This window comes from Siphateles boraxobius, unplaced genomic scaffold, assembly GCF_051911475.1.
Source record: "Siphateles boraxobius isolate OS27281-9 unplaced genomic scaffold, OSU_SipBor_1 25, whole genome shotgun sequence".
In the NCBI taxonomy this organism is placed as follows: domain Eukaryota; kingdom Metazoa; phylum Chordata; class Actinopteri; order Cypriniformes; family Leuciscidae; genus Siphateles; species Siphateles boraxobius.
In genome coordinates, this window is record NW_027508866.1 from 29,384,549 (window position 1) to 29,407,480 (window position 22,932).

Genomic DNA, 22,932 nt, shown 5'->3' on the forward strand with positions numbered 1-22,932 from the left:
GTCTGTTTCAATTAAAGACCATGCCGTTTGGAGCTCGGAACTCATCAGCCATTTTCCAACGGTTGATGCAGACTGTATTGAGGGAGATCGTTGGAAAGAACTGTTTCGTGTATATTGATGATATCATCATATATTCCAAAACAAAAGAACAACATATAGTCGATTTTGTGAGCGGTGATGAAGAGATTGTCTTAAGCAGGATGAAGTCTGAACATGAAGAAGTGTAATTTTTTCCAACGTCAGCTTAAGTTCTTGGGATACATAGTGTCAGAAAATGGTGTGGAGGTGGATCCTGACAAAACTCAAGCCATAAGCGAATATCCGGTGATATCCTGTCACTACAAAGGTTTTTAGGACTTTTAGGATGGTATCAAGTTTATACCTCATTTTGCGGACGTTGCTGAGCCTTTGAATCGTATGAAACGGAAGGGAGTGAGATGGAATTGAATGCAGGAATGTCAAGACAGTTTTGAACAACTGAAACGTGCAGTCGTAAATCCTCCTGAGCTGTCTCAGCCTAATTTTTCACTCACATTAAAAATTACCGGTACATACCGATGCAAGCGACGTGGGTCTAGGTGCTGTCCTCACTCAATGTACTGAAGAAGGTGAGAAGGTGATTGCCTATGCTTCAAGAATGCTAAAGGGGGCTGAAACTAATTATTCAACTTCAGAGAAAGAGTTCTTGGCAGTAGTCTGGGCTGTGGATAAGTCGAGGCATTACTTAGAAGGAGTGGAGTTTAAAGTTTATACAGACCATGCAGCCTTGACTTGGGCTTTAAATTGCCCGAAGACGTCTTCAAGGTTGACAAGGTGGATTCTTCGACTGCAAGCTTTTAGCTTCAAGGTTTTCTATCGACGGGGTTGTCTCAAACAGGTCCCAGATGCTCTTTCAAGAATATATCCGACCAGCTTGCAGGATTTGATACCCTGCATGGTTATAACAAGATCCAAACTCACAACTGATTTGCCACATAATCTGTCTGAGATAGCTAAAGCCCAGGCTAGTGACCCTGACATTCCATCATTGAAGAAAAGCAAGCAAGATATGTCTCAGAAACCAGGGAGGATACAAATGGAGGAACATCAAGGCATTCTGTATCGACGAGTACCTCTAAAACAGGATAGGCATAAATTTCAAGTTGTGGTCCCACAAGTCTTGGTGAAGTCGTTCTTGGAGTACTTCCATAATAACCCCTTGGGGGGACATCTAGGCAGATTAAAGACACTCATGAGGGTCCTAGAGGTGGCCTGGTGGCCTACTGTTCGCAAAGATGTTTGTGAACATGTCAAGACATGTAACATTTGCCAGAGATATAAGGGGGAATGTTCCAAGCCGTCTGGGCTTATGCAGTCAACAGATAGTACATTAAAAGATAGTACAACACCGAAGATAAAGAAAATACTAAAGGAAGAGATATTTACCAGGTGGGGGGTACCTCGAAATCTTATATCTGACAGGGGGCCTCAATTCACTTCAAATCTTTTGGTTGAACTATGTAAAGATTGGGGAGTGGGGCAGAAATTAACAACCAGTTATCATCCCCAAACAAATTTAACCGAAAGAGTAAATAAGACCTTGAAAACTAAGATTGCTTCATTTGTTGGAGATAAGCATTCGAATTGGGATCAGTGGCTGCCAGAGCTAAGATTCGCTATCAGTTCAGCACATCATGAGTCCACTGGTGTGACTGCGGCACAACTGATGCTTGGAAGATCTTTGAAAGGTCCGCTTGAAGGACTGTTATATAAATCACCATCTCCGAGTCAAGCTGCCTATACCTTGCTAGGCAGACAAAGAAGATTGGCAGATGAGGTAGCACATAGAGTGGGGTTGCAACGTGCCAGACAAGCCAGATATTATAATGCCGGGCATAAAGATGCGCAGTTTAAACCAGGTGATCTGGTTCCATACACATCCTATCTCTAGTGCTCCTAACAGGTTTTCCGCCAAGCTTGCACCTAAATGGGAGGGGCCTGCTAGGGTTGAAAAGAAATTGGGCCCAGTAAACTACAGTATGAGATGGGGTTCTCCTGAAAAAGCTGACAGTATTAATGTTGTTAATTTGAAAAGGTACTATGGTCCTATTCCTACTATGCCATGAATTGAAGGAGGGAACTATGTAGCACCTCTACATATGTATACTTAATTTATGTCAGTGTGTTATGTAAGAGTGGAAATTGTATTAAGGTTATCAAGTGGTATATATTGATTTCTAATACTATGAAGTTCTTATGACTCCAATTTTCTATAATGCTGTGCTCTTGTATTATGTCCTGTTTTTGTTTCTTCTTGTCTGGTGTTTTTTTTTTTTTTCATGAATGATGAGTTCAGATGTATATAAGGGGTAGGAACCAATGTGTGGTGGTGGTTGTTTCCCGGGAACTTTTCCAGTTGACGGATCTCTTAGTTACCAGGTGGATATCCTTGTTTGCAGCTAATGCCTCGCTGGCAGGATTTACTTGTGTCTTTTTGGAGAGTGTCGTTACTGATTGGACTTTTTGATACAATGCCACACAACGGACTGGGGTACATGGGGATGGGCCTAACTACGTGAGCGGTAAGAGATATGCGGTTCATCTGTTTGTGCAAAGACTATGGGAACTGCTCTAAGTTATGAGAAGATGGACTTTGCTTATGTGAACTACTCCGAGTTATGATAAGATGAACTTTGCTCATGTGATGAAAGATATATTCTGGGGTTTTGTATAATACACATCTTTGTGCATCAGGAAATGACTGAATTCTCTGCATCTTTATTGTTGTATCCTCACTAATATTGAGAGTGTTACAAGGTTCAAATTCAGTAATCACAAAGCATGTGCAACTAATTTAAATAATAAAGGGTAACGCTTTATTTCGATAGTCCACTTTAGACATTCTACTAACTATAAGTAACCTTGCAGCTACATGTCAACTAACTGTCATTAAAGTATTAGTAGACTGTCTGCTTAATATCTGCTAACACTTTATTTTTTTGGTCCCCCAAAAGATATTCTACTGACTATAAGTAACTTAGCAACTACAAGTCAACTTGTTCTCCTATCCCGAACCCTAACACCTAACCCTAACCTATTCTACTGACATTCTACTACAGCCTACTAATACTCTAATGAGAGTTAGTTGACATGTAGTTGAAAAGTTACTTATAGTTAGTAGAATGTCTAAAGTGACTATCGAAATAAAGTGTAACCTAATAAAGCTTATACAATAGAACAACAATGTATTAAAAATAACAAGAGCCTAATGAAATCGGTTTTAATTCTGTAAAATTCAGAATTTACAATACAATAATATGGCCCCATGAAATGTTTTATCTTATAAAAAAATCTGTGTTGTCAGGGCACATCAGATACATCACAAGGGCTGCATGATTAATTGCAATTAACATGGAAATCGCAACATTTAATAACATGCTTTTACTCCAAACTCACTTCATCAGGACAGTTGAGCTCATCCTTCTGTGAGATGGTATGCTTCTGACACAGAATAAGGCATTCGTGTGTTTATTAGTCATGTTAAATCAATCAAAGTGTTTCAATCTCCTGTTTATTCAGCTACAGCGATGATGCCTGATAGGGATTTCCTGTAATGATGTGTGTTATCATACTTCTGTGGGGCATATGTGTGTGAGAGACACCCTCTGGTGTTCAGAGGGATATGTGGTGTGTGTGACGCCCTCTGGTGTTCCGATGGAGCAGCATTTACTACCGATCAGCCGCACTGCACTGACAAGCTGATATTTAATTAAAATGCAGCCCTTGTGATTCGAAATTCACACAAAGTAATATCGTGATTCTCATTTAATGTTGGTACATTGTGCAGCCCATCGTGTGTGTGTGTGTGTGTGTGTGTGTGTGTGTGTGTGTGTGTGTGTGTGTGTGTGTGTGTGTGTGTGTGTGTGTGTGTGTGTGTGTGTGTGTGTGTGTGTGTCTCATTCACTGAAACATTTAGCAGCAGCCAAGTGACTTAGCATGACCCACACTTTGAAAACCCCTGACAGGGCATAACACTTTTATGTTGTTGTTTATAAGCTTAACAGCTGTGGCATCAATGTATGAACAGTAGTTAACTGTAAAAGAGTGGCATCAAAATTGTTCCAGAATTATCCTTTTGTGTTACACAGATGAAAGTTGAATTGATATGTGGGTGAGAAATATGACAGAAATTTAATTGTTTTACGCATTATGCTTGATACTGTAACATCTAGCACACACAGCAAACAATACAATACAATATAATACACAGCAACAAACTACCTCTCCCTGGGATCCGGGATGCAGCAGGACAGACAAAATGAAAACACAATTACAAAGTAATTCAGCATCATCTTAATTATAAAAAACAAGCATCAGTAAGAGCATTGCTGTTACAGAAGTTGCTTCCAGACTCACCTGCCATCATCACGTCCCACTCCCCACACACGGATGCTGACGATTGGCTGAGAATGGAGCAGTGTTCGTCCATGAGGCTCAATCAGATTCATAGTCTCGTTCTCCAGCACCAGCAGCATTTCCTTCCCCTAAACACAGCACACACAATACACAATATACTCAAATCCTGGATGCCCTACTCCATATGCAGTACACAAACAGAGCACACAGTGATATATACTAAAACACAGAGTGCAGTGTACTCAACTTGACTTCCCATTTCTCTTTGATCTCTTGTCTTTGATAGCATTGTAAAAAACTGCAAATAATTATCAGGGATGTGGCACTTAAAGGGATAGTTCAACAAAAATGAAAATTACCCTATGATTTACTCACCCTCAAGTCATCCTAGGTGTATATGACTTTCTTTTTTTGAGACGAATACAATCGGAGTTATATTAAAAAACACCCTGACACTTCCGAGCTTTATAATGACAGTGAATGGCCTTTTCTGTTTCGAAGTCCATAAAAGTGCATCTATCCATCATAAATGAACTCCACTCGGCTCTGGGGGGTTAATAAAGGCCTTCTGAAGCAAAGCGATGAGTTAGTGTAAATTGCTAGTAAAAATAGCTTCCGGCCAAATGCAGTCTACTAGCGTCTAAAACACAACTTGCGCAACTTGTGATGTCAGTAATAGTGTGTCATGGCGTAGCGTAAATATCAGCAGTACGTTGCATTACTCACATAAGTTGAGCTTTACACATAATTCTAATCCGTATGTTCGTTTGGCCGAAAACTAGTTATTTTACTTTATAAAAATTTCAATATGGATATTTTTCTTACACCAACACATCGCTTTGCTTCAGAAGGACTTTATTATGGAATACTCTAATATGGAAACTGTTTTGCTCTTCTGTTTCTTACTTCACCATGCTAGTGTTTCCTGAGTTTGGGTTTGTCGATATGGTTACTGACTAGGTTCTTCACTTGTGTCTTGTTTAATTTATCATTACCCTGTGTATTTAAACCTTCCTCAGTTTGCATTCATTGTCAGTTATTGTCTTGATTAGAGATGAAACCGCTTTATCGCGATTTTCTCATGGTTTTGTTAAAATGAAATGTTAAAAAAGAACTGATAAACACTGAAAACATTTCAAACAAATCAACAAACAACATAAAATTAGCAGCTATATGCACTTCTTTTAAGCATAAAAAACATTAAAATTGCAGTATGTAACTCTTTTGTGTTTAAAATCTACAAAATGTATATGTTGAGCGATTGCATCATGAATCCATATTCCAAACCGTGTTTTTGTCTTATCCTGAATCACTACGACGGTACACCTATAATAAGTGTTTATATTGGGACTATTTTACACTGGTTCGGGTCGCCCGCTCTGGAGTAGCCCAGTGTCCTTGCATGATTTGTCATAGACAAACAGAGAAGAAGCTCCGGCTACAATGTTCTTCCGCAAGACGCATGCAAAAGTTATTACTGCAGCTTTAAATTATATGTCCGTCGTCAATAGCAACACATTATTACGCGTTCTCTCGTTTCATTCAGATGAGTCTTGCGTCTCTGTTTTTGATTTGATTGTACTGAAAATGAAATCAGAGGACTTTAGTAGTAATACTACTATAATATTGTTGTATTGTTCATCTTGTCTGCACGATTGTTTTGTACACTGTAAAAATGGATTTATAAACAGATACGATTTTAAAACATCAGTTCAATATTTCATGCCCCGCAGTTATTTCTGTGGTAAACAAAAATCTGTGTGTAAATGTACAATGAATATTTATTATCCCTTAAATGTCACTCTTAATAATCTTATTTGAACATGTTTATTTTTTCTTTGCTGAAGCTTTGCGCTATTTACAAGTGAAATATTTCTACTCAAAACAATATTTTGTATCCAATTATTTCCCCTACTTATTTTTGGTATTAGGTAAAAGTTAATTTACCTTACATTTGATATGCAAAGGGATGTGGTCATGAAGATGATTTAAAGTGTTACATCTTTTGCTTTCTTTTAGCATGCAGACAGGGTGATCCTCTAATAAGTTTCCCTCAGACTTTTGTAAAAGGTCAAATATGAGCACACCTCAGATTTGTTCTTCTCAGAAGGCTGAAAATCTCCCGAGCGCTGTCACTGCCATCTGCCATATCTTCTCGAACAAAAAACACGTTACATGTGTCGTCTGCATCAAACTGATACTGACCGGACAGGACTTATGGTAAGTTTTCAAAATCATGATAATCAAACATGGTTTTAATGATAAATACATTTTAAACGATAATACTAACAGTTGGGACTTTTTATCGTGGTTTATCGTGAAACCGGTAATTGTTTCATCTTGATGTTATGTTGCATTTAAATTTAAAAATTCTTTCATCAAAAACATTAACATGGCCCCTTGCAACGACATCTCTCCTTTATGTGTGTTCTGGCTCGAGGGTAATAAGGTTGTCCAGATGAGTTTCAATCCCTCCTCCTGCGGAACGACATTTTTCACAGACGAAAACGAGATGATAACTAAATAAAACTAAATAAAATAGTTTTTGAATGACAAAAACTATGACGAAAATCTATTGACATTTTCGTCAACGAATAAAAACTAGACCAAAATGTTAGATAGTGACGATCTGGGAAGCGATCCAGTCAGAACTGATGTCCTGCGTGTGTGGTAGATGCGCACATGTGTAGGCTACTGTAACGTGCTGATCTACCCAGTGGTCTCATAAAACTTTAAACAATTTAAACGTCTGGGAGAATGAGTAGAGCAGACATATAGATCTGAATAAGAGCTAAAAAAGAGCTCTATTCCGTACGGCACACACCCGACCTGAAGCGTGCAGCCATGCACAATAGACACCTATACAGCGCGCGAGGACTGAATTGAGCTCTCTTTCGTGTCTGAATGAACAAATACACAAAGCATTATGTCTAAATGTCCATTTTGGAGAGTATTCATGTAAACTATGTTGTTTATGTCTTAAACAGTTGTGAGTGCATCGGATGGGTATCAGTGCAATTGTATCCACATATCATTGGACATGATCTGATTTCTTAAAGTGACAGTGGCAATAAACCTAATGCGGTATGTGTCCTTAATATTCAATTCAACAAAAGAAAAGCATTCACTGTTTGTTAATAGCTTTAATACGGATTAATTATATTTAATTCATACAAATAAATATGTCTGCTTGAAAGAATAAATAAAGATGTATGCAAGTAGTTATAAAGAATGCATATATCATTCATTGAAAAGAAGACTGTGTTTTACTTTAGAAGAGTGGTTTTATTTAATTTTAAGATATTTTTAAAGTCACAATAGTTAAATCTGTATCTGTATTGCATGTCCAAACCTAAAAATCATTCATATTAATAGGTTAATAAATGTTTTCTCCGGGATTGGTTTGGACATTTTAGAGAAATTCTAAATTAATGCATAACAATTTAACTAAACCCATAATATTTTAGTCGACTAAATCTACTGTAGATTTAGTCGACTAAAATCTTATTGTATTTCGTCGACTAAAACTAGACCAAAACTAAAACAATTTAGATGACTAAAATATGACTAAAACTAAATGGCATTTTAGTCAAAAGACTAAAACTAAATCAAAATTTGCTGTCAAAATTAACACTGCTGCGGAAGCCGGTCTCTCCACAACTGACTGCAAGCTTGCATGCAGATCTGCCTCCATATTTTTTGCAACACACACCTCCTATGATCCAGTAATTTCCAGATGGACAAAATCAAGACCTGCCCTACGTCATATTTGTTGCTGTGTATATTCGGTCTACAGCTAATGCGGAGATAGTGTGTGACGTCATATACACACTAGCCACTCTTCCACTGTCGAGCCAGTGTGAGCAGGGCTTCAAACGGGCCGGGCGGGGATAATAGCCTGATAGCGGGGCTAATAGCCTGACACCTGGAGCACTGAGCCCAAAGCCACAGTTTCCACTGTGGGGCCAGAAGCTCCTCAGTGCTTCACTAAAACCCGCCCGTAACAGGCCTCTCTGGAACAACCTCACACAAACCCATCATTTCACCAACAAATGGAAGTTTTATCAGAGAACTAATCAGAAAGAATGCACTGGAAACTATAGAGAGAGATTGCAAAACGAACATGATAAAAGGCAGTTTGTTGGTATTTTTGGTGTTTACCTAAAGATTTAAAACTAAAGGATTATACAAATAAGTGATACTTGACCATAATACATTTCTCTAACCTGCTGTCTGAAAGTGAGTTTTAAAAGTCTTTAATGCTGATGTTAGCTGGTATAAGAAATCATCCGTCGCTGGCATCTCCAGACTCATGTAAACTCCTCTGTTTGTAAGCACAACACAAGCCCGAGCTGGCCTGCTTTGGACCAAGGTATTCGGCGGGCCACAAACCCCTGGCCCCGAGGAAGCCCCGACGAGGCCCGATCGAGCCCCGGAAGTGACCGTGGAAACGCAACTGGCCCCGGAACGCACTAGCACACTCACTTTGGGCCCAATGGTGGAAACACGGCTAATGATAGCCAGACTGCAAACACAACAACCAAATGCCTTTATTGCCATTTCGGAAAAACTTTAATCACATCTCTCTTATCAATTCTGCTTAACTTTTCATTAGTTTCTATAATGTTCAGCCTGTCAGAACAGAACTCTTGATTTATTGTATGCTAATGTTCAGGAGGCTTATAGCTCCCGTGGCTTCCCCCCACTTGGAAGATCCGATCACAATCTTGCCCCGCTCATATCACTTTACAAGTGTCCAATGTAGGAACGGAGCGAAACCGACAGATAACTCATTCAAACTGACCGAGAAACAGAATTCCACAGATCAATCGGAAGATCCTGTAATTTTGAGTGTCAGCCAGTCTAGCTAACCAGGATTAAGACCATGCACGCTTTTAAGTGATTGTTCCAACTAGAGAACAAACACTTAAAATGCCTAGTTAAACAAGACCGACTGGTCTGGAGATGGCACATCTTGAGTCTCCAAAGGAAAACCATACGTTTCACATAAGAAACAATAGAAGGGTTGAATAAATGATTGATGGTTCGTTCAGGTCAGGTCTTATAAAGTGCATATAATGCTTTATCAATAAAGAAATAATCAATAAATTCTCATTTGAATTTAAAGAGAAGTGTTCTTATGTCATGTGCTTACGGATTTAATGTCTTAACCTCTTACTTAAAGGGTAACTAAACCCTAAACCAACTTTTTTTAGTTAATGATCTGTAAGAATGGGGCTTTATTAGTACTGTTCATTGATTCGAGTAACTTTTTGACATTTGTGTATAAAGTGTTTTAATTCTACAATATATGGTGTAAAAACGGCTGAGTGCTGCCCTCTTCAGGTTGAACGGTGGCTACTGCAGTTGAATTTTCCTGTTGGATGTTTGGGGTGGTTCGTGACGTAAGGGGTTGTTGATGATGTAGGCAAGTTCCATACAGACAGATGCGTCTCAGGTGCACGGCCCCTCCGCTGGGCTCTGCCCACTTTTCCAGCATTTTTGAAATATTGCCAGTGGGTGGAGTCAGGCTCTGACCAGGGGTTTAGTTACCCTTTAAACTGCTGATCTTTTTACCGTGCTAATAAAATAGTGTTTTCACTATAGTGTGGACATTAATATTCGCTACAGAGATTATAGTTATGGCCCATTCAATTGAGAGCTAAACGATTCAATTGTTCGGCCGTAAAATAAGTGATTCCATATGAATGAATTAATAATTACCTTTGAGCTAAATTTACCTTATTTTCCCTAACAAGATTTTTGTATTCATTATGGTGTTCATCACAGCCCCAAATACTTAAGACATATTAATCCAGACTACAACATGCTTGCATATTGACTGAAAATGCTCGGATTCCTCATTATTGTTCTTTATAGTTATTTGTACTTTAAACGGTTGAAAATGTTTGTTTACTGTATACGTTTTTTGTGTGTTGATTTATTGTGTTTAAATGTTCAGCGTTTGTTAAACAGGGTGCACACTGTGTGATTTATTATAGTCCTTAACGATTATTCCCTGTCAGACTGTACGAACATGAGCCTCGCTGTAAGTCATGTCACTATAAGATCTCAGTTCTCATTAATGTCACACTGTACGGCAGTCAAGACGCGTTAAAAACGCACGCAAATAAGAAAACTTGTCCCGAGTTTTACATCAATCAATGAGAGTCCTATTGGGATGGTGACAGTTCAGTTACAGTTAATTTTGGTCATGGCTTTTCTTGAAAAACGAAGACAATTTGACGGTCGTCGTAGGAGAAGTCACTGCAGGACTGAGAGTCAAATCTTCTGAAACTGCCAGAATTTCGTCTGAGGTAAAATTTGTTTGCATCGGTCATTAAACGGCTGTCGGTGAACATGTCAAACTAACGATTAAAGACTTCAGATTTTAGCCTAGGATCAGAGGAATCTTTTAGGATTTGCAAAATTCAATACTGATAATATACGTGACAAAAGCTTCAGCAATTACTGTAATATGAAAATTTGATAGTCACATGTCTAACTGCTACCAAACATAGCCAATGTCTGTTTTATTCATTCATCTATTCAAATTCTAACAATTTCCAGACACATGCACCCACCTCGCCCCAGATGCCAGCCGTGTCGTCGAGATTGTGTTTCTGGTAGGACAGCTGTCGGATACAGTTATTAACGGCAACACTACTTCTGCCAGGAGCCATTTCCTCCTCTGATATCTCCACCCAGCCTAGAGATCGCACCGCAAAACACTGCAAACACACACAAGCATGAAGAACACCAACATCTAGATGATGTGTATGTGGTCAGTCATCAGTGTGTTTACCTTCGCCCCCTCGGTACTGCGGACATAAGACTGTTCCTCTTCCTCCTCAGACTGAGAAAAACTGCACACAACAAGATGATGACACACAGAGATGGGTCAATGCTCCAGTAGCTCAAACACTAGAGCCCAATCCTGCTGAGTGCGGGACCAGCCCTGCTCCTGCAAACTTCTGTGATTATCAAGTGTTTCAAGATATTAATCTGCTGGTTCAGCTGCGTTTGATAGGGCTGAAGCTGAACTTTCTCCAGGAACAGGATTGGGCACCCCTTCAGTAGTCTTAACGTGTGTTGCTTTAGATAAGCGTCTAAGAAATGCATAAATGCAACACCATGTAAATGTTATTGTGGCGTGATACTGTGTCATGCTCAGAGTAATGTTTGATTGATCTTTTACCTGAGATTGATGGAGGCGTAGCGTAGAGTCGCTCCCTCAAACTCCTTCAGACTTTCATCAGAAGCTATATCCTCCTTCTGAGCGATAAAAACAGCATTAAAGGGACTTAAAAAAACAGAATAAGGTGTTTGTACGTCTGTAACACCATTATGAACCTACCTGCCAGAGTTCTTCAACACTGAATGTGTTTGGTTGTGAAACACCGCTCCATGTAATCTAATTACAAATGTGTTCATGTTTAAAGACACAAGCATTTGGTTACAACAGTCCTTATACTGATGTGATATTAATAACCGTGTGCACCTGTGGCTGGACAGCGGGTGTGAGCGCAGGCGAGGCGCTGGCAGGTCTCTTCTCCAGGGGCCCGGGCGGCTCCCACTGTGTGGTGCCTGTGGGAATGTGCCAGTAGTAGGTGCCTGATGTGTCCTGCACTCGCATCCAGCCAGCGGGCAGGTCCGTGTCCGTCTCAAACGCACTACCATCCCAATAGGACTCTGCAACAACAATGAAACGTTTCTTTGGGCCTGTTTACACCTGGTATTAAAATTTCGAGTGATCTGATCAAAAGTTGTCAGGTGAGGCGGATGGCCGTTTAACACCTGGCAGTAATATGCCTCGCAAATATGGATTTCAATAGTTCTCAATAGTTTACTCGCCAAAAACAGCATGGTCGTTATGGACTAAACAGTTAATTAGAACTATGTTTCCCTATACAGAGGCCCAGCTCTGTTACACAACATGAGCCTTCTGTAGTAGATATGTTTTGAGCAGAATGCTCATTGTTATTTTAGTCCATTGTTATCCTATAATCCATCTCACTGACATCAGACATACAGAAGATGCTCTGTGAAATCTTGAGTATGTATATATTCGCCATGATATTATTGGTTACTCTTTACTCAGGTAAAAGGGGAAAACATTGGATGAAACTTAATTGATAGGTTACTATAACAAATAGTTGAGAGCTAGATATTCTTTATTGCCATCATTAAAATCACTGTAAGTTCAAATGCAGCATAGCAACAACAGTGCAAAACTCCGCAAGATATGAGTGATCTGGATCAAGGTATCAATTTAATCCAAGACCATTATCTGACCAACCAAATGCTTGATTCCCAAAAATCTGTTTGGTGTGTTGTTTGAGGTTTATTGAACAACATCACTTCCCTTAAATCCTGATGTACTCGTTACATCATAAGAAGAATGGCATCTACGCTAATTTTAGTGTCTTTGTTTATCCCGAGGTTTTCCCGCAGCCTGCCGGATCCAGGCCGTTTTCCAGATCTGACGAAGGACTTTCGCCTGGACCTGATGACAATGCAGTGCTGAAGTTCCAACTAGCCTCTCCCTATGGAGGAGCCCTATACCACTCTACAGATAAAGCGTTGTGGAATTGTTCGGTTCGCGTACTTACCCAAAGTGATAAGTTAAAATAAAATTCTGCATCAAAATTTATAGACAAGACAAGTAGTTTGTTTAGGCATGGTTTGTAAGGAATTACAAACCTGCGCACATATATTCAAACGCACATAACTATAGAATCAATTCTTAATGCGCATTTGAACGCCATCAGCGTCTATCACAGGTTCACGTTTAAAGTCTGTTTAGAGAGAAAGGTGTCGTCTTAGCGGCCCCTAATTTAATAACTAATGATCATTTAGACGGAAGTGAATCAATCAAAACTAACTTTAGCTGTAAAGAACATTTTTCAAGAACCACTATAAAACCAAACCAATTTCTGTTACCTTAAATTAAATGTTTATCTCTGTAAAGCTGCTTTGAAACAGTCTACATTGTTAAAAGCGCTATATAAATGAGGATGACTTGACATACAGGTCCTTCTCAAAAAATTTGCATATTGTGATAAAGTTCATTATTTTCCATAATGTAATGATAAAAATTAAACTTTCATATATTTTAGATTCATTGCACACCAACTGAAATATTTCTTGTCTTTTATTGTTTTAATACTGATGATTTTGGCATACAGCTCATGAAAACCCAAAATTCCTATCTCAAAAAATTAGCATATTTCATCCGACCAATAAAAGAAGTGTTTTTAATACAAAAAAAGTCAACCTTCAAATGATTATGTTCAGTTATGCACTAAATACTTGGTCGGGAATCCTTTTGCAGAAATGACTGCTTCAATGCGGCGTGGCATGGAGCCAATCAGCCTGTGGCACTGCTGAGGTGTTATGGAGGCCCAGGATGCTTCGATAGCGGCCCTAAGCTCATCCAGAGTGTTGGGTCTTGTGTCTCTCAACTTTCTCTTCACAATATCCCACAGATTCTCTATGGGGTTCAGGTCAGGAGAGTTGGCAGGCCAATTGAGCACAGTAATACCATGGTCAGTAAACCATTTACCAGTGGTTTTGGCACTGTGAGCAGGTGCCAGGTCGTGCTGAAAAATGAAATCTTCATCTCCATAAAGCTTTTCAGCAGATGAAAGCATGAAGTGCTCCAAAATCTCCTGATAGCTAGCTACATTGACCCTGCCCTTGATAAAACACAGTGGACTGTGCATCTGACATGGCACCCCAGACCATCACTGACTGTGGGTACTTGACACTGGACTTCAGGCATTTTGGCATTTCCTTCTCCCCAGTCTTCCTCCAGACTCTGGCACCTTGATTTCCTAATGACATGCAAAATTTGCTTTCATCCGAAAAAAGTACTTTGGACCACTGAGCAACAGTCCAGTGCTGCTTCTCTTTAGCCCAGGTCACGCGCTTCTGCCGCTGTTTCTGGTTCAAAAGTGGCTTGACCTGGGGAATGCGGCACCTGTAGCCCATTTCCTGCACACGCCTGTGGCTCTGGATGTTTCTACTCCAGACTCAGTCCACTGCTTCCGCAGGTCTCCCAAGGTCTGGAATCGGTCCTTCTCCACAATCTTCCTCAGGGTCCGGTCACCTCTTCTCGTTGTGCAGCGTTTTTTGCCACACTTTTTCCTTCCCACAGACTTCCCACTGTGGTGCCTTGATACAGCACTCTGGGAACAGCCTATTTGTTCAGAAATTTCTTTCTGTGTCTTACCCTCTTGCTTGAGGGTATCAATGATGGGCTTCTGGACAGCAGTCAGGTCGGCAGTCTTACCCATGATTGCGGTTTTGAGTAATGAAACAGGCTGGGAGTTTTTAAAAGCCTCAGGAATCTTTTGCAGGTGTTTAGAGGTAATTAGTTGATTCAGATGATTAGGTTAATAGCTCGTTTAGAGACCCTTTTCATGATATGCTAATTTTTTGAGATAGGAATTTGGGGTTTTCATGAGCTGTATGCCAAAATCATCAGTATTAAAACAATAAAAGACCTGAAATATTTCAGTTGGTGTGCAATGAATCTAAAATATATGAAAGTTTAATTTTTATCATTACATTTTGGAAAATAATTAACTTTATCACAATATGCTAATTTTTTGAGAAGGACCTGTATAGTTTAATCTGACTACGCTTCATTTTTTCAGTTTTATTTTCATTTTTAGTTAAAATACAAAACAAAATTTGATGTATATTTTGCATCATCCTATAGTACAACCAGAGGAATTAACGGTTGGGTCGATTTGAATGTTCGTTATACACAAATGCGAACAGCAGTTTCTTTGAAGCTTTCCAAATATGTCCTTTTAAAGCCCCTCATTACTGGCAAATATTTTAAACCCAGTGTTATTGGAATGTGTCAGAACAGATAAGCGGACAGAAACACTACAAATGTTTGGAACTAGCTCTGGATGCGGTTTGAGTGGATGTGTTTTATCTGATCAGCTTAGCTGTAGGGTGTTTCTCTGTGCTCATCTGCTGGTGTGTGTGCTGTACCTGGCTCTTCGTCGGGGGTGCTGCTCGCAGTGCTACCCTGGGACAGAGACATGCAGCTGGAGTCCTCGTCGCTGGTCACGCCAGTCCGGCCCAACAGCAGACCAGCGTTCCTGCCGCCAGCCTCGCCGGCTCTCTTCTGTACCTCAGGGTCTGTGTTCACGCATACACAGGTGTTCAAGCTTTCCTCTTCCCCTCTATCAGCTTCCTTGTCTCTCATCTGCTGTTGGTTTTCCTGATTGTTCTCCATCATGGCGGCAGAAGAGTAAATGAGAAGAGGTTCATCAGCCGCCCAGTCTTGCAGGTCGGAGCACAGCGCTTTCAGGGTCTTGTTCTTTTCTTCATTTCGCCGCTGTGAGTTCTGGTTTGGGTTTCTATCAGTGGATTCGTTCTTGTTTTCAACCAGGTTGAGATTCTGGTCTTGCTGCTGCTGCTCTGCTAATTTGCATATTTGGTTCTGATCTTCCTTCATCCACTTGGTGTTGCTCTCAGAGACTGGAAGACTATGTTCATTTTCCTGATTTCTGCTCCATTCATCTTCCTGGTGCTGGAGGGGTGCATCATCGTTCTCTAGTCCTCCCATAATGCCTTTGAGAAGCTGGATGGAGGTTGTGCTGGCGTAGTTGTGTCGACTCTTTGGAGAGAAAGAGGTTGAACCAGGAGTATGTTTCAGGCCCAACTTTCTTTCATAAGATACATGGAGGTCAAGGGTCAGTGAAGGTGGGATGTACGTGTTTTCATTGAGCAGGTCTGAGGGGCTCTTCACAGACATGACACAGAGCTGTAACAACAACACAAAAACACCTTCACTGTAACGCCATTAAAGACATGAACATTTCACACACAAACTCACTGTGAAAAACATGCTAAAATTGGAGTTAATCATTCTACATTTCAATATTACTATTGACAGCTAGGGATGACTGATCTTATACCCTGATCTGTCTCAGCACTGACAAAAAACCTTTTTGTTGGATTGGGTATCGATCAGATGGAATCGATCCAAATCCGATGTGTTACTGTGTGTCCTTTCCTTCAGCGGTGTGCAAAGTTTGAGCCTCATATAAGCACTTTAACGGTAGAACACACAAAAATATGTCAAAATGCAGAGATTGTTGTGTGCTCACGTAAACACAACCGTTTATGCCTTAAGTGAATGTAAATATCCGTTTTATTTAGGGATGGGAATCGAGAACCGGTTCTTCTTCAGAACCGGTGAACAGTGAACCGATTCCTTGGAACCGTTAGCATGCTTGCTTAACGATTCCTCTTAACGGTTCCGCTCGTTGCAAATGAGTCATGACGTCACGCGCGCTACGTTGTTTTGGTTATATTTCACGACAATACGGTCACTTGCAACACTTGTAAAATTTCAATTTCGTCAAAGGGAACTACCTCCATTATGCAGAAACATTTGGCCACACAGCATGCAATTAATTTGACGCGAGTGTGAGTAATTAAAAATGCTCCAACTACTTTAAAAGCCTACATCTGGGCACATTTCGGCTTTTATGAACAACCTGGTAAGCACGACCTGGAGAAGAGACAGTGCGTGTGCGCTCATGTCACGCACAAATAGAATATGCCGGAGGTAATACCACTAACTTGAAATACCACGTTAGCCGTGTTCACTCGAGCTGTTATAACGCCTGCAGGGTTACATGAGCTCCAATAATCACCCGGATCTGCAGCCAAAACCAATTCATCCACCCGCCCTGATGTTATCTGATTATGGTATCCGGACCCGATGGTCAAATTACAAGTATTCTGTGTTGTTACGCGTGATTATAAACGGATGATCGTCTTCAACATCGGACTCGTTGACGGATGCGCGTGTCTCAGGGTATCATTATACCACTAGCGTAGCCAGAAAAGCGTCTCTGGGTGTGCATAAGAAAAATTGGGTGTGCCACATTTATTGTCAAATGAATGTGCAAAAAAACTCGGACCCGGCTTATCACAAACTTTACAGAATAGACTGGGCTGATGTGTAAAACTGGCTTGCCACATAAACATAATACTAGGCCTACAGTATATAAAATATAACTCAGGACTCAACATTAAGGCTTTACTTGTGCTTGTCCTTCGAACAAGTAAATCGGCCATTCTCTTGTCCAAGTTAAAATCCAGAAATCGGTTTAAATGTATGCTTCATCTTTCATTTTAAATTCTTAGATTTGATCAATAAATTCAATTGAAATAATAAGACACTATGCTGTTACCAATCAAATTAATTAATTTACACTGAAAAATTACAACTGCATTAAATAATGTTATGAGATTGTTTTAAATATTTTTTGAAGATACAAATATGACATATTGGAAAGAATTATAGCCTACTTTTAAACACGAAACTAAACCACCAGTAGGGGGCGGCAGGTGACCGTCTTAATGAGTGAGTTATTGAGTCATTTATTGAAATGATTCGTTCAAACGGCTGAATCGTTAAGGAATGAGGCAGTTGTTTAATGGGACATTGAATCTTTGACTCAATCGATTCATTAAAAGCACTGAATCATTCATTAATGCGCTTGTGTTTTCCGGTGAGCTGCGCTGTGGTTCTAGGGATGTTTGTTTGGAACTATTTTCGCTGCTCAAATAGAACAAAAAACAGTCAATATTGTGTCTAAAATGTAAGTGACTTGATATTAATTACTTGTTTATTGAACTGTCATATGAAATCAGTGTTATATTTTCAATCGTGATGGTATTCAGCACTCTTGGTCACTGTGATGTTGCTTAACTATGATATCATATGTTATAAATATAAAAACTCCACATTAATTTTTTAACCGCTCTATGTTCATTAAGTTTCTTTGTGTGATCTGCGCTCATTTGTTTCCATTTCTCCTCATAAGGCTGCGCGAACCTCAACATCACAACCGTATTACCAGTCAGCGGCTGTTTGAAGGATTGTTTGGCAGTCCGAATGTCGGCAGATATTTTTTTTAACGATAATAATTTAAAAATTAAAATACATTTTAAATGTACAAATATTTTAAGTAAACAACAATAGTCCAAGTTTAGGAAACGTTTTTATTACAAATTTAAAAAAGAATTCTGCATCTATTTTAGGTGTGCCAGCTGCCACTGTGGGTGGCACCGGCACACCCTGGCACACCCGTGGCTAAGCCAGTGCAATTATACACTGATGAATGAGCGCTGCTTTTAAATGAACATTTCTTTAAAACACAATTGATTTGACAGAATTTCATTTTCTTAATGGCATAAACAGACATTAGTCCCATGAAACTTTAACTGGAATGTCACTGTTTCTGTCACTTCGACTTCCCGAACAGGCGAACACACACACACACACACACACACACACACACACACACACACACACACACACACACACACACACGCACGCACACATCACTTTCGAAGTAAAATTGAAAATTGGATGCAGTGCATCGTAATGCATCGAGATATCGAATTGAACTGAATCGATGACATGATAATCGTAATCGAACCGAACCATGAGACCAGTGTAGGTTCAAACCACTAATACTCTGTGCTGTGTCTTCTGATCAGATATTAAAGCGAATTAATACAAACAAACACATTTGTACTTATTCCCTCACCCAATGAGAATCGATAAGAGAATTGATAAGGAATCGAATCGATAAGCAATATCGATAATGTAATCGGAATCGTTAAATTCTTATCAATTCCCATCCCTAGTTTTATTTACATTTTTGTTTTTGAAACTCAATGAAAAAAAAAAAAATTTACAGGCGTGACATCTCTCCAGAATATATCCGACTTCCATATACTGTCTACTTTCTTTGTTCAACAGTTCTATCTAATAACGTGTTAGACAGATCAGATCGTAAACTAATGAACACGGAGAATGCGAGCGCTGTGAGCTCAGGCTGGCGTTCTCAGCAACGAAATTACTCGAAAAAATATTTGTTCATTTTGATGAACGAGTTCGAACAGGAGTCACGAACATGCATCACAGAACAGAGCAAGGCGAGCATTTGTGCTTATAAAACTTAAACTTTTTTATTTATTTTTGAAATCACTGATCGTTCCTGACCCTTATACATTGTCTGGTGTCGTTTAAAGCCAATTGAAGCTGCACTGAAACTGTCATTTGGACCTTGGACTGTTTGGTACCCAGTGAAGTCCATTATATGGAGAAAATTCCTTGAATGTTTTCATCAAAAACCTTAATTTCTTTTCGACTGAAGAAAGAAAGACATGGACATCTTGGATGACATGGGGGTGAGTAAATTATCAGCAAAAGTTTTTTTAAAAAGTGAACAAATCCTTTAAAGATGCTAAATTTGAACGGATATTGAATATCTTAAACGGTTTTGCTATGGCAAGGGATTAAAGTAATGCCAAAAAAGGAAACACTAAAAGCCTCATATCTTCTAAAAATTTAATTATACACCATTTGTTTCTATATACAATTATACAAATATCAGAACTAAACCCATTTTATTTCTTTTATTTCAATTTAAGAACTATGTTTAAGTTTAAAAACAGCCAGAAGGGTTGTTTAGACCAAAAAATAAATAAATCCAAATCATACATAGTGCTATACTGCCCTCTTGTGTTCAAAATCAGGTAGGCCTATTGGATTTATATATAAATATATTAGGGATGTGACTATGGGAATTTTTTCCCACCGGTTAATCAATGTGTGACACCACTGGGGGCTTTTAAATCATTAACTTGAAAGCGAAACGTCCGCACAAGACAGCGAGAGTTTTCAATTAATTTCTATGGAAGTAGGAATGAACTAAACAATGTTCCCTCTGTTCTGCTTGTCCCTCACCGTGGACACGCACAGTTATGAATGCTTGTGCAGCCTTGAGCATTTTAGTTTAATTTTAAAATTATCGCCATTTCGGGGGACGTATTGATGAATTTATTTAACAAAAACACAATGTTGTGTTTTATTGCGAGTGTACACAAATATAAGTAAACACTTTGCAGTTTTAATTATGTCCTGTATGAACAAAATGACGGAGTATGTTTTTATGTGTAACACTGTTCAATCGTGCCCGCGCCACACCCATTCTCACACACACACACACACACACACACACACACACATTCCAGCATTGCAATCTTGACATCGCAAGCCTGTTCATTATAGCCTTATATATATATATATGTGCTATATATATTAGATCAATATTTTCCTTAATTTTAGGGACACTAACTTTATTCTCCTCAGAATTATATTTTTTGTATAAAATAATACTACCATTAAAAAACTAATTTGATTTTCTATTTTAATCAATGTAGAATGTGTAACTTAAAAATAAACAATTTAGTTCATTTGTTGTTATACTCATTTGTCATAGTGACGAGAGTTTAACCCTTGTTCAAGTTTAAGGCCTTGTCTTTTTGTGTATATATATATATATATATATATATATATATAATATAATATATATATATATATATATATATATATAAATATAATATATAAATATAATATATATATATATATATATATATAATATATATATATATATATATACAGTGGTTAAATTGGGCCGGGGCTCTCCGGGGCTCAGCCCCGGCACATAAAGGCAACTCCACGGCGTAGCTACACCGTCACTCCTACTGCGTCGTGGCCGTTTTATGGTTCTGCGTCAGGTTGAGTTGCATCGCGGTGCATCTGACCAATCACAGCCCTTGGGGTCTGCGTCGCCTCGACGCGTAATTAAAATTTTTTGGAGGTGCACGTCGAGCTACGGCGGAGGGGTTCGCGGCGACGCAGAGGGGTCTGCGGGGGTACGCCGTCGATTCGACGCAGAAGCATAAAACAGGCTTAAGCCTGTTCGTTTGCAGTCAGTTGCCTACTGGAAATTATGTCACATAAAATTTGATGAAAGTGATGCTTTTGAAAACATATTTCTGACAATAAATGAAAGATTTTTAAAATGGCATGTCTATTTTGTCTCGGCGGAGCTCTGAGAACAATCGGAACACGGTCGTATTCTTGTTAGCTGCTTAATATCGTTGTCAGCCGACCATGATCGCGCACCGCACGCGCATCTAGGTGACACGGATAAATGTACGCAGCGATATACTATAACATTCCTGGGAGATCCGTAGTTGCGCGGGATGTGGAAGCGCGCAAAAGTTCCAGAAATGTACAAAAAGTGCCCTGGCCTTGAATGACAAGGTAAGGAAAATAAGACTAAATCAAAATTAAATAACCAAGACTAGGTTGACCATGTGATCTTTCTCAGGAGATGTTTTGAGCATTTTACTTCAGACACCGGATTATAAGCAAACTGCCAAGAGAACTGCTAGCTGGCTACTCAATTTTTTTTTTACTATTTGTTTTTGATCTGTGTGAATTACAGAAATATAAGACTTGCTAGACCTACATTTAGCTACCAAGCAACCTTTACACAAGGATAGATTGATTTTATTTTTGTGACGTGTGCATATCTTGATGAGAAATGATGCAGAGTAGGATGTGTGTGTGTGTGTGTGTGTGTGTGTAGTAGTAGTAGTAAAGAGAAAGAATGGGAGAAGGAAGTGTGTGTGAGGTGGACCTGGTCACCACAGACCCAAATCTTCTCAGCTGTTGCTACTGTCATATTCTGCACTGTCTCTTCATGTGGCACATTATGTTTGGCACATTGTATGGGTCACTATATCATAACAAGGTAATAAAATGTGTAATCAAGTGATGACTGATTAACAGTAATGTAAATGCTAAATGTCTAATACCTGTTGATACTACAACAATGCAAAGTATATACCTTGCAGTTTTTCAGATATCATGTAATACTCAATTTCTCCATTTCTTTGCACAAAACTCTCCAGAAAGTGCTATTTAATGGTTTATTTTCATGCCACCGGACCCCCCTAGGGAGAGGAGAGCACCCCCACATAATAAATCCCAATTTAACCCCTGTATATATATATATATATATATATATATATATATATATATTATTATATATTATTATTACTCCAAAATATTCATATAACCCATATCTTTTAAATCTATTGTTTGCTTTAAATTAAATTAAGATTGTATGTTTGGTAATTGAACCTAAATGAATTTAAAATTTATGTGTTATATTTCAGATCAATATATTTGTTTTCCTTCATTTTAATCAACACTAACTTTATTCTCATCTGAATTATAAATAATTTATTTCTGTATAAAATAATACTACCACTAAAAACACATTTGATTTTTCTTTTTTAATCAATGTAGCCTGTGTAACTTCAAAATAAACAGATTAGAGCTCTGTTTGAGGTCAAGAAATGAAAACCAATAAAATATGATGAATGTCCAAAAGATGGCACCCGACAGACTGTTTTTAAATTAGGTTGGATATATATGTTTTGCTTTTAAACAGTGTGTGTGTATATACACATATACATTCATACATATACAGGTGCTGGTCATATAATTTGAATATCATCAAAAAGTTGATTTATTTCAGCAATTCCATTCAAAAAGTGAAATTTGGATATTATATTCATTCATTACACACAGACTGATATATTTAATTTAATTGTGATGATTAAAAC

At 38.8% G+C, this 22,932-nt stretch overlaps 1 protein-coding gene across 4 annotated transcripts in view; it reads right to left on the minus strand.

Annotated features, from left to right (window-relative positions):
* Window positions 1-22,932, minus strand: part of apbb1 (amyloid beta (A4) precursor protein-binding, family B, member 1 (Fe65)) — a 157,779-nt gene that overhangs the window by 64,030 nt on the left and 70,817 nt on the right. For 2 of the 4 annotated variants that reach the window (XM_077243452.1, XM_077243453.1), the window contains 7 exons: window positions 15,406-16,183; window positions 11,897-12,087; window positions 11,753-11,809; window positions 11,594-11,670; window positions 11,201-11,261; window positions 10,980-11,126; window positions 4,396-4,523 (listed from right to left, as the gene is read on the minus strand). In XM_077243452.1, the coding sequence (XP_077099567.1) occupies window positions 4,396-4,523; window positions 10,980-11,126; window positions 11,201-11,261; window positions 11,594-11,670; window positions 11,753-11,809; window positions 11,897-12,087; window positions 15,406-16,174 (1,430 nt within the window). In that variant the 5' untranslated portion in view covers window positions 16,175-16,183. The remainder of the gene's footprint in view (window positions 1-4,395; window positions 4,524-10,979; window positions 11,127-11,200; window positions 11,262-11,593; window positions 11,671-11,752; window positions 11,810-11,896; window positions 12,088-15,405; window positions 16,184-22,932) is intronic. The other 2 variants (XM_077243455.1, XM_077243454.1) reach the window with 2 other exon arrangements.